The sequence below is a fragment of the Plectropomus leopardus genome, chromosome 2 (genome assembly GCF_008729295.1).
Source record: "Plectropomus leopardus isolate mb chromosome 2, YSFRI_Pleo_2.0, whole genome shotgun sequence".
NCBI classification, from domain to species: Eukaryota; Metazoa; Chordata; class Actinopteri; order Perciformes; family Serranidae; genus Plectropomus; species Plectropomus leopardus.
The window spans coordinates 3,511,832-3,528,776 of record NC_056464.1 but is presented as its reverse complement, the minus strand read 5'-3'; the positions used below and the strand labels follow the sequence as shown (position 1 = coordinate 3,528,776).

At 38.9% G+C, this 16,945-nt stretch overlaps 1 protein-coding gene across 4 annotated transcripts in view; it reads left to right on the top strand.

The window, feature by feature from the left end:
• The window catches only part of nfasca (neurofascin homolog (chicken) a), a 74,476-nt gene that overhangs the window by 50,336 nt on the left and 7,195 nt on the right, over positions 1-16,945 (top strand). For all 4 annotated transcript variants that reach the window (XM_042498600.1, XM_042498615.1, XM_042498606.1 and 1 more), the window contains 2 exons: positions 2,340-2,468; positions 5,521-5,590. In XM_042498600.1, the coding sequence (XP_042354534.1) occupies positions 2,340-2,468; positions 5,521-5,590 (199 nt within the window). The remainder of the gene's footprint in view (positions 1-2,339; positions 2,469-5,520; positions 5,591-16,945) is intronic.

Genomic DNA, 16,945 nt, shown 5'->3' with positions numbered 1-16,945 from the left:
TTGTTGTGGTTGGTTTTTGATTCCAAGCATGCTCTCCCTAAGGTGAACTCTATTCAGTCAGAATGAGACAGTTCACTCCTCTGAACTCGATTGTCATGAAGCTTCAGCTTGGTTATTTTTATCAACAGTATCTACTTCATGAGTGGAAGTGAAAGTTGCATTTCTATGGGATGGGATTCCATGTGTCTTTCCATGTTCTCAGAAGGCTCAGACTGTTCACAAATGCACCTCAAATGTACTTATTTTTAACTTTGATTTGCTTTTTTAATGGACATAATAAGTGTCATCATAGTTTTAGTGCAGTTTAAGATCTTTACGATCTGGAGACATACTGTGTTGATTAGGATCAGAAACAACTGCTCTGCATTCTGCATCTCATTTACTTGAGGTCACTGATAACATTTCAGAGCATGGTTTCCACACCTTCTTAAACATCAAATTCAAGGACTATTTGAGGACATTCATGGCCTATTCCCTTCAAATTTAAGGACCTATCACAACATAGTTTGAGACATGGATCAAGATTAAATGTTGTTATCACAGATAGCAGTGAGGCTTAAAGTGTGCAGCCCAGTTGCCAGAGGAAAACATTGGCATTATATGTCTCTGCAAACCACGAATACATTACATTTTTATATATTTTATACATATTGTATTAACGTTTTGAATGGGACGTAATACGTTGTTGCATTCATGTGCTCCTCACAAATATTGTATTTACAAGTCACAAGCATATGAACGGCCCTCCAAAGTCGTAATTACGAGTGGGAAATTGGTAAATTTTGATGATGCTTGTGAAGTTGTGGTGTTTGCATGACATTTCAGGGAAGTACAAATGGCTGAAAGCACAGAAACAGTGTCAACAACTAACGATAAAATGATATATTTTGTTATTTTGTTCACACTAGCAAGCTACTTTTAGTACCTGCACATTTTAATATATGCATCAGCTGTAGCAGTTAAGCAAACTTTTAAATGTAAAGCATGCCAGGCGAGTGTCCTAACATTATTTTATAACACGAGTTGCCAACTCGACATCATAAATGCATAAACATGGCAGGCAAAAGTCAATGTTTGGTCAGTGGTAAGCACTGTGCTTCCAGCAGCCTTTTAGGCAGTAAATGTGGGTGTTTATTGTCAACTGTGGCTATTTTTCCAGCGGCTGTTAATCCTCCAAAGATGGGTGTTCTTTAGTGACATGCTTTTTGTGCCGTTTTAACTCTCCCAACGTGGGTGTTTTTAGGGATCTGCCGCTGTGTTTCCTGCTGGGATAGTGGCATGAAAAGCAGTTGAGTTTTTGAGATATTGCTGCTTTTCCAGCAGGAATTGTACCAGCAAAACTGGGTTTTTCTTCAGCCAAAATTTGATCTTTTCCTAACCATAACCAAGTGGGTTTTGTGCCTAAACCTAACCACATGTTAATCGCAGCATTGCTGTAGCCACCAAACATTGGTATTTCTTAGCGGTCTGTCATTGTGTGGATAGTGCCACAAACAGTGATTGTTTTTTACTGTGACATTTCCATTTCCAACTGGAATTGTGCCCCAAAACCGAATATTTAATACAAACCATATTTTCCTAACCATAACCAACTGCTTTTTAGGCCTAAACCTTACCATTTGTTAACCACAGCACTGTCAAAACATAAATAAACCTGACATTTCAGCATATCTGCTAGATAATAACCTACAAATGTAACCACGGTTGCAGAAACGTACAATGCCAACATTTATTCTGCTGAATGAGTTGCAATGTGTGACTATTTGTTGTGTTACTGTGAAAGGAAAAAATACCTAAAGGACTTCTTTTTTTCCTATCCTTTCACTAAATATATCAAGTCAAGAACTTTCAGTGACCCATGTCTGTATGTCTATTTTCAAAACTTTTAATGCCTTTTCCCCTCAAATTCAAAAATGTTTAAAGATTGTAATGACCCATGGGAACTCTGTCAGAAATTCTGGCAGCTGTCAAAGAACGTGTGTTCTTTCAGACTGTACTAAAAGCTTTCAGTGAATATTGGAAGTAACTTTCACAATACATACCTTATCAAAGTCATTCCTGATTCAGATTCCCAGGGACAGAAGACAAACACCTTACTGGTGCAGATGGGATCCTTTGTACATCATCATCTTGTGTGTGAGCTTGGGAGCGAATAATGAGATGTTGGTTCTGAGTTGTTGACTTGTGCTGATCACTCTGGGAACTGATGTGTTTGCTGCGACTCATTTTGGTCCTGAAAAGCACTCACTGTGTGTCTCTTCTCTCTCTCTTCTCCTGTGCAACCCTGTGTGTTTGTTCATGTTTGTGTGTGTCTGTGTGTGTGTGTGTCCTGTCTCCAGCCTACATAGACCAGGTGGACATAGCCACACAGGGCTGGTTTATTGGTCTGATGTGTGCCATCGCCCTCATCATACTGATCCTCCTCATCGTCTGCTTCATCAAGAGGAGTCGCGGGGGCAAATACCCAGGTAAGACCTGACGCTGAGGCTTTGACACCCATTGAAGGACCAACATCAGCCTCACAGAGCTGTCTGACAAGGGTTTGCAGGATTGGAACAACATCGATAAAGCAGCAAAGTATTTAAGTATTTAATGATAGCTATACACAACAGAATAAGCAATTTAAATAAATTTTGGTTTTGGTAATTTAAATTAATATGACACTGTTACACTCTGATCTGTCAAATGTCCCATAGGGATGAGCACGGTCACCATTTTTTGTTTCTGTTTAACCAGATTTGTATCCATATATGTATTAGAAACATATGGCTTTAAAGCAGAAGCAAGTGGAACCTAAGCAGAAGTTTTTATTTTATTGACTTATTTATTCTTATTTATTTCGAACATGGAAAAAATTTTGAAAAAATATTATGCAAACAAGAGGACAGACAAATAAAAATAATATTTATAGACAAAAAAAAAAACATGAAGCAAAAGAAATGGTCAAACACACGATGACTCTTTAAAAAAGGAGTGAGAAGAAGTACAAAGCCTGAGACTGATATGGGTTGATCACATATTTCTTGTGTTTACAGAACACTGCCAGAATTGGGCTGTAGATCATTTTTGATCACAGGAGTAAAAGACTGAACACAGCCACCAAAATAAGGAGCTTCCTTCGTCATGAGTATGAATATGAAAAGTACTCAGTGTGCATTTGTGAATTTTATACAGCACTGAATCTATTTATTACTCCCCAAAAAATACTGAAATGCACATAAAAAAAGTATTTTCCTTGTTCAGAGAAATATTTAAACAGCCTTCGTGCAATATTATTGCTGATCTACAGTATGTGATAATTTAATGGTTTGGAACGACAGATTTCGGAGTGGTGTTAATGTTTTGCAGTTTCTATAACATCTAGGTGGTGGTTGCATGACTGGTTTCGCAAAATATCTGGGTAGGTGTTAAAGTGTGATGCTGTGAAAATTAAGAACTAACACCCAGCTAAAACAAATAAGGATTATAACACAAGACTAACAGACAGAAAAAGACGAATGTGAAGTTCACGCATACACCGGGAGTGAAATATCTGACTACTTACAAGCCTTACAAACCCAACCCAGTGTCATATAACTGCTACTTAAACAGGCTTTTAAGCCTCTTAAAACTTGCACTGTTTCTAATGCATACCACGATATACTGCATATTAACTCTTTGAAACCTGAGCAAATTGGCTTGATTTCTTTCAAAAACACAGGAAGACGGAGCAACAACAGAAGAAATGACCCAAAAATAAGTAAAAAAAAAGGAGAATAAACTTTAAAGACATGTAAAAAAAACACACAAAAAAGTTTAAAATTAAAAATAAAATGAAAAGAGAGAAAGGAGAAGCTTGATGTGGCCAGACAGAGTTATAGAGGAAAAGACAGGCTCAGGCAGGTTTCCAAAAACAAGACAGACTTCCTAGAATCTTGACAAAAACTGATCAAGATTAAAGCCACAGTGTTACCACTTAAGGGTTCACAGCAAACTGGCGAAGACTGGAGAGGAAGGCTGGGCTTAAATCAGGTAGCTGGCAATCAGAGAAATGATCAGCACACACACACACACACACACACACAGATGGGGATAACAAACTGGGGACAAACATTTAACAAGAAGGGAGGGGAAAACACTGGAGAAAGAGGGAGAAACAGACAAAGTACTGTAGAACTTAACAGTAATGTTAAAACTTTATATTTAAACAATGCTGTGGTTAACAGGTAGTTGAGTTGAAGCATAAAAAATCCTTGGGTATGGTTAAGATATAATTATGTTTTGGCTTTAAAATACAGGGGGGCATGATCACTGGTGGAAAAACAGTGACCAGTTGCTAAAAAAGGTTTTTCCACGCATTAATTTATTTGTGACGGCCCTCCTTGACCAAAACATCTGCTGCCAGAATACTGAATTTACATTTCACGAGCTGGACTGTTCACTTGGTTAGAATACATACACTATTTGGTTATTGATTGCACCACAGAGCAGAGCTACTCTGGGCACAGACAGAGCTGCAGAATGTCAGGCAAAGTGAAAATGAAACCATCAACAGTCACTGTGCTGGGTCTGTTTGCTTGCACTCCCTCTGCAGCAGCTGCTTCCCTCATCCATTGATTTGATCAGATTAGATCAGATCACATCAGTTCAGAACACACTGACAGATCAATTACTCAACGAGCAGGGAACGTTCCCACAACATTGGCTAATGTACCTACAGGTTGCAATACTGTTTTAAAGCAAACATTTTGATGTTCAAAGAACTTTTTAAGGATCTTTATCATTTCAAATAATATATAATAAGATATATAATAACAAATAATAATAATAATGAGAGGTGATAAATCATAGAATGTTCCCACAATGTTACATGAGAACAAAGGAAGAACATTTTCAAAGCAACATTTAGACGTTATTGAGGCCTGAGAATACACACCATTTTTTAAAAATGAAAATGTAATGTAATGTGATGTGTTAACAACAAAAAAAAATTAACACATCCAAATTTAGATAGAGGACACAAAGTGATAAAAAAAAGTTATACATAGAGGATAAAAAAAAAATAAATAAAGAAAAAGTTTGCTTTTAGACAACACCAATGTTTGGTACTTAAAGGCTGCCGGAAACAGCGGCAGGGTGCTAAAAAACATCACTGTTTGATGGCTAAAAAACTGCTGAAGGTTTTTTTTTGTTGTTGTTTGTTGGTCTTGATTATTGGTCCACAGGCTTATAGGCATTTTGCATAGAATAAACTATCCCCCATCTTCTCCAAGTGACTCAGAAACTTTGATACATTTGAAACATACAAATGCAGTATGGGATTGGGACACAGTGTTAGTTAACAGTTTAATCAATGAAGGCTGAGGACAAAATATGTGGAACTAAATGACCAGATAAAGACTAACAGAGGATTTTGTGTTAAAGCTAACCCCAGAAACCCCTCAACATGTGGATGGTTTTGTGTCTCAAATCTAACCATAAGATTAGTGGAGCTCTCGGCAAAATGCTAAAAAAATAATTATTTTGTTCTTCTTTCCACAGTCCGTGACAAAAAAGATCTTCCCTTGGACCCAGTAGATCAGAAAGATCAGGATGGATCCTTTGATTACCAGTAAGTATATACCACAGTCTGAATGCCATCTGCACCACCCACATCAGAGACTAGCTTTGTCTGAACGCTGACCTTCGAGACGATTTCAAGTTTATTTGAAGTGGTCGAGAGAATTTGTGGTAATCGTTGAATGTATTGTTACGTCTCATCGTGTGCACTGTATGAAAAATACAAGTTGCCAACCGGTGATCCTGAGATACAGCTGCAGTAAAGAACATGTTAATCTTTTAAAAACATTTTTTTAAGATTGTGACAAGTAAAAAATAATATTTCAATTCAAGCTGCACTGTAAACTCACAAGCTGATCCCACTATTAGTTTTAATTTACGTTTATTTCATAACTAATTGTTGAGTTTACTTAAATTTCTGTTTCTATTTACTTAGTTTTCGGAAGTTTTTGCAATTTAAAAATAAGGAATGAATTAACTTTCTCTTTGAAAAAAAGATTTAGTGTGAATATTTCTAGGTTGTTTTTTGGGGGGATTTTTTTGGGTTTAAAGTGGATTTGTTTAATTTTGTTTGTTTTGTACAAGCACTGGCCTTGTCTCAGGATGCTCAGAATGGCATTTTTTAAAAATGACAATAATCCTGAGAGCGAATCATTCTTTGTTGTGCTTATTTTATTATAAAACACATTCAGTTTCCTAAATGCTACGAGCAAACGCAAAAGTCCAGTTAAATCGGACTAACTTGGTTTACTTAAGTTACTATCAAATAATGATTTAATAATGATAATGATTTAATTTTAATTCATTTCACTTGTCATTTTTAAGTTCAATTCATGAAATAAAGCAAGTACACAACATTTTGAGTAAACATAAATAGATACAAAGTAAACATAATGTCAGAATAGTTAAATTTACTTATGTTTCTGTTTTTTTAAAGTCGGATCAATTTGTCATGTGATTTTACAGTGTATAGCAGTGTTGCAGTGCACTGCAAAGAATCGCTTTGTGACTGAACACAAAATAATCTCTGAAACCATTATATCCTTAAAAAACGTCACAACATCCTTCTATTTATGCCACTGCAGTGAATCATAGATCTCCCGTTGATGAATAAAACCTCACTTTGGATATTCAAATGATGTCCATTTTCAGCTTTTCCTAGTTATTGTAGAGGATATGAGATCTTTTAATGATTGCAGAGAGAATTTGCACAAAGACATTGATGCCAGATGCACCATTATCACCAGCATGTCATACAAGCACAGAGGAGGGTTTTCAGATTAGATCAGATGAGACAATGCTTGGATTATGAAGGAGTTTTAGGGTGCAGAGGTGCCAGCCCTTGATTGATCGATTAGTCCTCCAGGTGTGCTTACAGCTAATAGTGAATCATAGTGAATGGGGCTCCCTGCGATAATGCAGATACATCTGAAAAGACTTAACAAAAAAGGATCAGAGAGGAAAACTTTTCAGTAAAACTAAGCAGTGCTAATGAAATATAAATAAAGATTATGTTACTGCACTGTCTATTTCTCTCCTAAAATGTTTTCGGAAACATATTTAACACCCTGTGTAGCTGGAATAGTGAGAGATGGTGAACATGAAGTGAGCGCCATACTGCTTCCTGCACAGTGAGGCTGAAAAAACAGAATTCAAATGATGAAACTCAGCAGCACTGACCAAATATAAACCAAGATTCTGTTACCGAGTAAAATGTTTTTAGAAAGATGCTGTTTAATTGTAATATGAGATCCGGCCGGCCGTCATTGTTTCCCATGGACCAGTCTACATTATGTCACACAACAGTGGGAGTGTTTTTAAGTCTTGTACGGCGCATTGCATTCTGGTACTTCTAGGTTTTCTCCCTCTTTAGCAAAAGCATCCTTTTTCTCTGGTCATGACGTACCAATTTCAAAAGTATTTGCGTCTTTCTGTTGCAGAGACAGAAAGACGCATGATGACTCTCTGTATATTGTTGAAATACTTCTTTAACTACTATTCCGATGAAGTGTGGTTGTTTGTTGTTTCCTTTGCTTCTGGCTTTTCTGGTAAGCTTAAAAAAACATAAATGAAAATGTAGGTGTGGACACAGCTATTTGACAAATTTCAGATTTCTCTGCATTAGTATGGATAAATGTTTTCTTTCTCAACCAGAACCATGCCGTCCCTCTAGCCAACATTAAAAGTGCCATCATAACCAACAACATCAATGTAAATGCAGTGGGCTTCTATGACAATAGCTAAACATATACAGTGGCCTTCATTTCTGTGATGTGAGGATATAATGGCTTTTCTGTACAATGTGAGTGTATATGGTATGTGTTGGTTAAGTGATGTGTCCTTTGCTCCTTCCAGGTCCCACTGATCTCTGTGGCTTCTTTCTTCCTCATGAAGAATGAGCTTGTCTTTTCTGTGTCTGTCCACTTTGACTAAAAACATGTTGGATTTAACCTAGACACACATATTCTAACTCAGCTGTGTGAGAGTGGCACTAAAACTGTCTTTAGCTAACTGTTGGAAACACTGTAGAGTGAGAAAAGGATCCTGTACATCTTGTACAGTATTCAGACCATCATAGCCCAAGCACTAGGGTATGTCCAGCTCATTCTCATTCCGAAGTCATCATATACCATCACTTTGTCAATGATTTCGGCGTCAGTATGGTATGATATGCTACCGGGTGGCGACAGTTTGTAACCTGGCCAGATGGAACCTTTCGCGGATGGCATCTGGCACAGCAGTATGATACACAGACAGGTGTTCTGTTACTGACATTCCTGTTGGTTTGCGGCATCCCAGAACATCAACAGCAGACACAGGAGGATACCTTAAGCATTATAGAGTGCCCCAGGGATGACTTTTTTCTATAGGCTAAACTGGAAACTAATGTCGCCCTGGTTACCACATAAAAAGCTATTAGGTACTAAGGTACTACACTACCCTGATGTTGCCACCGATATGAGACTGCAGAGCCGTGTTTGGCATGGTTTGGCTTGATTTATTATCAGTTTCTTAGCAACTGACTTTTTAAGACACAAAAGCTTCAAAGTTCACAAGTTGGGGTATGCACATGTTTTATGTAGAACAAAATGTAAAATTCTCTTAAGCTTGAGTTAACTACAGACCTTATTTCAGGCTTTGAACCAAAAACCCATTCAAAACACCTATTGACTCTAAGACAAGGGGAGCTAAAAACAAAGTTCCTGGCTTTAGAACTCATTCCTGGGGTTTTCTATGTGTGGACTCGTCCTCTGACAAAGCGGCGATATATGACGACTTGGGAGGAGCATGTGTTAGAATGTGTTATTATCAAGAAGCTCTGCTTTGGTGTGACTTGTTTTTGCTAAAAGTACAAGATTACAGTCTTTGATTGATGCAGCAGTGCCTCTGATGGCATTGAAATTCAACAGATGATCTACATGAGTGTCCAGGGTAATTTCAAAAGAGGTGCTATCAGCATTTATTATCAGGTACTGTGCTGTTGTGCTAAAGACTGTGTGATTAATCCATCTCTCCAGTGTGTGAGATCCTGTTTTGTTTTTCAATCAATAATGAGTCTAACATTAATATCCAACACCTCCATCACAGTCAAGGTCACTGCTTTAGTGATTCTGACCCAGACTCCATCTCTGGTGCTAATCCACTCAGCTCTCAGCTCTGTGTACGTGTGTTTGTGTGCATGCGAGGACTTACATGCATGTATCATGTGGGGCTTCCTTCCTCTCTCTTGCTGTCTCCCCTGTTTCCTCACGTCTCGTCCATCTCTTTCCCCCACGCTGAAATGGGTCGTCTGTCCCTGACAGGAACGAAAACGAGAACAGGTACTTTGGTTTCGGCACGGCATCTCTCTTGGCCTGTGCATGTCGGGGGTAGATGTTTCCCCTGAGCTGGGGAGAGCGTGCTGCTGGATAAAGCGTAGCTTATTTGGAGAGACCAAACAGGACAATGTGCCTGTTTAATGCATTGCTGGCTCTTTGGTCAGTCGGCAAAGAGTGCACACATTTCATTCATGATGTAAGCAACATCAGTCCAGTTGTCCTGCATTAGTTTTTAAAGCACTGTTTGAACAATTTGATAGAGAGAGGACACATCATAGACAGTAGCTAACACCATAGTGATTAAATCTGATTATCAGAGAGATGGACAGGATGCAGCCGAGTGCCAGGCTTTGCTTCTTTTATGGGTGTCAAACAGCCAATCCAATAATCAGCCAAACGATCTAACCTTAAGACCTGTTCATTTGATTACATGGCCTGCAAAGCATGCAAAGCATTCTGCATCCATGATGATCACATGACATCTAACAGGCCATTTACACGGCAAAGGTTCTTGCATGAAATGTCAAACTTTTGTTGCGGTTTAGCCTTTTGTTCACACAACAATGGCATTTTGGGTTTTCAGAGTGCCACCCCTTCTGTCTTGATGTAATGGTGACGTCACGACTGAACCGTGCCGTGTAAACAGCCCCTTCAACTCAAACTCGGACATACTCCATAATAACAGATGAATCCCAGAATATCCTCCATTGCCAATATTCTGCTTTTAAATTGTATACTTGGTTCATAGAAAATAACTACGCAGTAATTCACAGGATTATCTTTCAGGTAAGTTTCATTATCTCTCAGGACACAACAGAGCAGCTACTGAGGCTGTTCAGGGCTGAGTAAATGTTCAGACCTAAATTTAAATTGCCTCTGGTTAATTACAGCCCTGGTTCAACCCTAAGCTCTTATAGAACCAAATTAGCGGCCAAACCTCAATTTAAACTCACAGGCCATGGTCCCCTGCCACAAAGTAAAAACACATCTCCGTTAATCTTTGCCTGTGTTTTTCTGTTATCCCGAGTAGCATATGGATCAGTCTGTGCCAAAAGAGCTTGTGTAAAACTTCCCTGTAAATATAAAAAACAAAGAAGTGTCCCACCCCCCAAAACCACATTGAGCTCTTCACGGATCAGCTGTTCAGGCAATACAAGCAGATGTGATCCCAGAAAGCAGCGAACAGTATTGGAGGTCTTGCGATTTTTTGTTCCAGCTAAGGCACCAACATGTTTTTCACCCTTCTAGAGGTTAATTGCATTGTTTTTCCTCCGCCGGCTGACATTTAAAAAGCATCCGCCACCAGGTGCATGGGGCGAGAGATGGCAAGGGAAATCAATTTGAGTTGTGGTGAGGGCAGGGAGGCAGGACGATCTATGTTTGGCACACTTTGACACCCTTAAGGAACCGATTAAAGCAACAAACAACTGGAGAACAGTTGGAGGACAAAGGATTGAACAAACACTTAGGAGATGCAAACAAAAAAAATTATGACCTCGGATCCACGAATCTTTGAAAGCAGAAATTGCTTCAAAGTGAAAACATCAAGAATAACATTCTGTTTCTTCTTCGCATAGCCTCTCCTGTTCCTCCATCTTGTTTTGCATTATGTCATCTTTCAGAAGATTTAACCGTTTTAGTGTGCAGGATAATAGTTAAACATTACACTGTAGGGAAAACAGTTTAACTTTTCTGCATGAAAACCACAAGATTTAATAGTGTATTTGTAAAAGATGAATCCATTTTATTACAACTTGGGTCTTTATTTTTGACAATGTCTTTCCCCCAAAACAACACCAAAGGTTTTTTGTACAAGCAGCTTATCATGACTGACATTTATTTCTTCAAGGCAGTGAAAGAAAGAAAGTAGGTGACATAGTATAAAGTAACACAAAGTCCCTGTTTTTTGACATATAGTAAGTCAAGTAACATGACAAACGTACTTACTTTAAACTAAACCATGTTTCTTTTTTCCCACCATCAAGGGCACTAATGTAGAAACTTCTTATGTGTTTGATATTAGAGGGTAGAAACAAATGACATTTGTGGTTGTATGGGTTGGAGGACTTTTTTTTTAAGTTGGCCATCAATACTGTCCAAACCAAGTTAATTACTGTGATCTGGAAATGCAGTAGCATTGCTTAAGAGTCTGATGGGTGAAGAAACACAAGCACTTAGATAATCATACAGGTTGTAAACAAGCCAAATGTAGAAATGTAGAAAGGAGAAATTCAATATGAACAGTAAGAATGTCCATCAGATTTTATAGATCTGCTAGCTGCTTCATCTTAGACCTGTCTTACCCACTGTAGAGTATTTGTGTGTGCACAGCTTTCCTGTGTATTTAAGTATTACAATTGCCGTTCCAGTTGAGCTCACTTTCAGTTTTACCTACTCATGAAGTGGTTTATATAAACTTTTTTCTTGTTTGCAACCTAACCCTCTTGCCAGACAAGAACAGTGGTATTGTACGACTGGACAGCGTAAATTACAAGGTGTGAATTTGTCTATTGTGTACTAATTTGGACACTGAGCTGTGACAATGATTGTCTACTGCTTGTATTTCCTGCCCTGTCAAACTTCACTGTTGTAACGAACCCATATTTCCATATCTCAGCAATTAGTGACTTTGGTGTTATTATAACTATGGCCAAAAATGAGACCTGAGTTGTAACAAAGTAGAATTAAATTGCCCCAACACATGCTATGCTGCCTTTTTTTCTCATAAGGACAGAAAAAGGAACTGATTTCTTTTACTGGAATCTCAAACTTTTATTTCATTTATGTCATTAGGGTTATAATGATTTAAATGCATTTCCTTCCACTCGTAGCAAAGATATATACATGCTAATGTTGTGATGTTGTGTGCATCTCCCTTTTCAGTATCTGTGTATTCTGCATGTCTGGTTGTCCATCTGTGTCATGACTGTCTTTCTGTTCTACCCCCTCCCACTTTATGTCTTTGTCCTATGTCTCTTTTGGGATTTATTTTCCTCATTGGTCCAAAGGTCTCTTGAAAGGTATGAAAGAAGAGTCTCCACCTGAGTCCTCTTGATCCTGCTCTAAGATAATCTCATATTTTGTTGCTCATTTGCAGTGCTTTTTAAAGGATTAATGTCTGTTTCCAATTTATTAACACCCTAATGAATTTTAAATAAAAAGCTTTTCAAAGCATGGATAATCCAATATTGGATCAAATTAAACCTATACAATGTCCCCAAATACAAATCTGTCGAGTTAAGCAGCAGTCAGAACTGACTTCTTGACTCTACAGTTATGTTAATTGTGTAATTTTCATGAGATTTCATAAACACTGCAGATGGGCAAGAATATGTTTTGTTATGCTAGAGGGTTATCTGAGACACTCATTTTCTAAGTTACTTTTCCCACCTTTGCTCCTTTACTCTAAAAAAGTCACCCTAATCAGATAATTGAATCATTCCCAGCTCTGCCCTCTTTCATTCGGAAGACATTTTGAAGTCACTGAAATAAAAGGCTCCTTCTTAAAGCCCGCCGGTTCACTGAGACTGGTGGTGCAGTACGGTCAACAAATGAAAGCAAGCTTGGCATATGTGGCCGGGGCATGCAGTTTGAAAAAGGCTCTGCCTCTTGGCTACATTTATTTAATTAACTGGAAGAGATGTAATCTTGAAGCGTTTTAGTGGCACTGGAGCATAGAGAAAGATGTCCTTCTGATCTACTCCTGGCACACTCAAAGGATATTGTAGCACAGAGCCACTTTCTGTCTGCCAGCTGCTGTGCTGCTCACCTTGCTGCACACTGAATCGGATGCATCAACAAGTTAAGAGGACATCCGCATGATTCAACAACCTACAGGCCTTCTGGGCACTTTTAGTGATACTTTTCTTCGTTTACAAACACATTTACGGACATCAGCCAAAACATTATGATAGATGAAGTGAATAACAGTGAGGATGTCACCTGACATGCTCCGCCCCAATGCCAATACAGGCCAAGCACTCCCTTTATGTCAAGGGCGCTCCCTAATGGCAGTGGCTCCCCCAGCAGGACAATGTGTCATGTCACACTATAATAAATGCTCAGGAATGGCCAGAGGAACATGACAGAGAGCCTAAGGCATCCACTTGGCCTCCAAACTCCCCAAACCCCAATCTTATTGATTCTCGTAGTATGGCTAGTTCCCCTACTTCACAACGCACAGAAGTCAAAGAATTTGCCACCAATGCCCTGGTGCGAAACACCAACGGACATACCCCAGAGGTCCTGTGTCAATGCCTCGAAAGTTCAAAACTTTGTCTGATCCAAGGTGGCCAAACTCCCTAGATCCCAATCTGATTAAACTTTTGTGGGGCGTGCTAGTACCCCAGAGGTACCTCCAATCCACAGTTAGGCCCCTGTGAATTTGACTCGATGCTAAACTGTCTAGGCATGGACACAAGACCTTTGGGGGGTGTCATTTGCTGTCTGGCACAAGGGTGTTAGCAGGAGATTCTTTGAGTCCTGTTGGTTGTAAGGTATGGTACCAGCACGTACTAAGTGATTGGCATCTGGGGAGTTTGTAATCTGTGTAGACACCTTGAGTTCTATGTCATGTTCATCAAGACATTCCTGAACAGCCATCAAGGAGTGCCATTGCCACTGATTTGAGTGGTTGGAGCACATCAAATGGCATCCACCTGAATGCCAGAACCCAAGGTTTTCCAGCAGAAAATTGTATTGTAACATGATTCAGTGGTATTCACTTCACCTGTTAGTGGTTTTAATGTTCTGGCTGATCTGTGTATGCTGTCTGCAGTCTGTAAGTATTTGGACAGTGATACATATTTTCTGTATTTCTATATATACGGTTGCTTTTGTCATTTGACTCATTATCATACAGCCAAAGCTGCTACAAAGTGAACTCAACAGGGATTTTCTTGACTGGCTAACATTCTAATCGATGATATTATGACAACCTTTCTCTCATGTTTATCCACTTCATGCTCATCTTCCACTCTCCATCTTCTCATCTCTTCACTGTGTTACACGTCAGCATGTGTTCTGAAAACGTTCATTGTTTCAATATCTCTGCTTCACTCACTGTCTCTTGCTCTACTATGAAAGATGTTTTTTGTGGATTGATGAAACACATTCTGGATTTTGGGTTCAATCAGAGTCGAATTTGATATGAACTGTGACAGACTTTGATTGTGCTGCATCTGCCGTGGTCCATTTGTTCTCTTGATTATTAATGTGTATGGTTTCTAAAATGTACCAGGTGATGTCTGTGGTTCTCAAAGTGTTTCAGCATGGAGCATGATGATTCTGAGAAGCTACAGTGTCGATTCTGTCTCCTCCAAGGGAATCTGAATACATAATGTTTGATAACCTTGAAATACAACACAGACCTAAGCGGAGAAGAGAAATCAAACAGAAAAATATCTCACTTTTGCATCCTTTGAGTGCATTTCCTGCTGTTATGCTACCGGCTTGATCTGAGATAAGAAAGCTAGCCTGTAGCTCTTTCCTTCTGTGCATGAAGTTCTCTTCCCCCTAAAAGCAGAGTTAGGAGACATGCAGCCATGCTCTAAACTGAAATCAAGCACAGCTCCACGAATGAGGTGCGATGGAGCTTTGGTGCTTAGATCTCAGGTCAGAACATGGCCAACATTTGGCATGTGTATGCAAATGTCTTATTTGAATTTTTGAGGACAGTATTTATCTCTTTTAACAGCCCCTGTCTCCTAACAAAGACTTTGTTTACTCATTTGCCTTTCCAATACTTTCATGTGGGTAATATTTTTTTGCCAGTCTAGGACGTGTGACAGATAATTTATGCACTGTGCTATGACAGAGCATAGGCTGTATAAATCATGGATGTAGCTACCGTGACATCGCTCATTGGTTTGGAGACTGCTGTTTTGAAGCCTCGAGTACGGCATTTCGGCCGTCATCATCGTTTAGAGCCAGAGAAGCAGTTCCATGTAGAAACTATTTCCTCTCTACCAACCTATACCTGCCAACTGTATCACTGCGTAGAAGGACGTACAGATCTACTCATGGACAAGAGGCTCGTTCTTGTGACATTGCAAAACGTAAATATTAACAGCGTCCTCCTTGGCTTAGCCATAATGTTAGCCTGCTCATTGGACTAGCTTCTTTTTTGGCACTTTCTTATAAAGCATACATGTGCAAATTAATTTTATATGAACAGAAATTTTAGGAGACAGGGTTGCTTTTAAAACATAGAGGCGAATACTGTATAGTGTTCTGCAAAATCCACTTTTAGCTAAATCAGTAAGCATCTTTGGTATAAAAAACAATGCAGCAATCTTTTCAAAGAGTAGGTTTGGATTTTCTTAAGTCTATCTTGATCCAGTACTCACATGCCTCAAGTTTGTTGAGAGAGTTGTAATTGTTTCTTCTGCCCGATAGGTTGGGATGCAATTTTATTGAAGCACAACGAAACTGTAAAATAAGAATGTTTGTTATATAACTCATGTACATAATTTCACAATGTTACATTAACATAAGAAACTTAGTGTCATGTAAGACACAAACAGCGGTCTCCTGGATCAAAGTCTTGTCTTTGTTTGATCCATCCATCAACTGAGACCAGCTGCAAACAGTGATTCTGTCAAATACTAAGTGAACTGACTTCCTCTCTTGCTCCTGTCATAATTCCTACAGCCTCCAGAGCAGCAGTACTCAACTTGCTTTGCTTGGGCACCACTTTTTGCAAAATAAGAGGGGGGTGAGGGGCCAGTCGCAGCAGCCCCAAACATATTTTAAGAATTTTGGGGCGTTTTGTTAGGATTTGAGGATGTTTGTAGGATTTTATGACATTTCTAGAATTTTGCACAGTTTTGGAATTTTAGGACATTTCTATGATTTTAGAATGTTTTCAGGATTTCAGGTGGTTTTAAGGGTTTTAGGACATTTGTAGGATTTTAGAATATTTCAAGGGTTTAAGGACATTAGGGGCTTAGCTAAGACCTTTGTCTGTGGGTGTGGGGGATCCTTCACTGGCACAAATTCTATTTTGATGCTGTTTTGTGCACTCTGGCACCTTATGTATACTATAAGTACAAAAACAATACTCAGTGTGAATCACTTCATTTTTATTGTGAAGAAAATGGTTGGGGTCCACCGAGCATCCCATCGGGGGCTAGATTTAGCTCATGGGCTTTAAGTTGAGTATCACTGCTGTAGAGGTTGCCGCCTACACTAAATGTAAATATGGGTAGTACCAATTTGCTCGTTCAAACAACTTGTGGTGTCATTTTTTTGTGAGGAGGACTTCTCAAACCATCTCATGGCCAGTATGATTAGGAGGAATAAATACAGAGAAGTCTTCAAAATGGCAAATAGCATGTGAGTACTGTATTCATATGGAATTGAAATTATTCAAACCTATTCTTTAAGGAATATATGGAAAAGAAATGAATCCAGAAAATCCAAATTCTAGTCTGACTAGACCTAAATGACCTGAACATTTGGTTACTTCACCAAGAGTTAGAAAAACATAAAGTTAACATCATTTCTTTACCTGCAATCGCTATAACCTTTCACTTCCCCCTTTTAACCAACGCCGACAGGGTCCCAAACTACTGAACTGCTGCCACTGT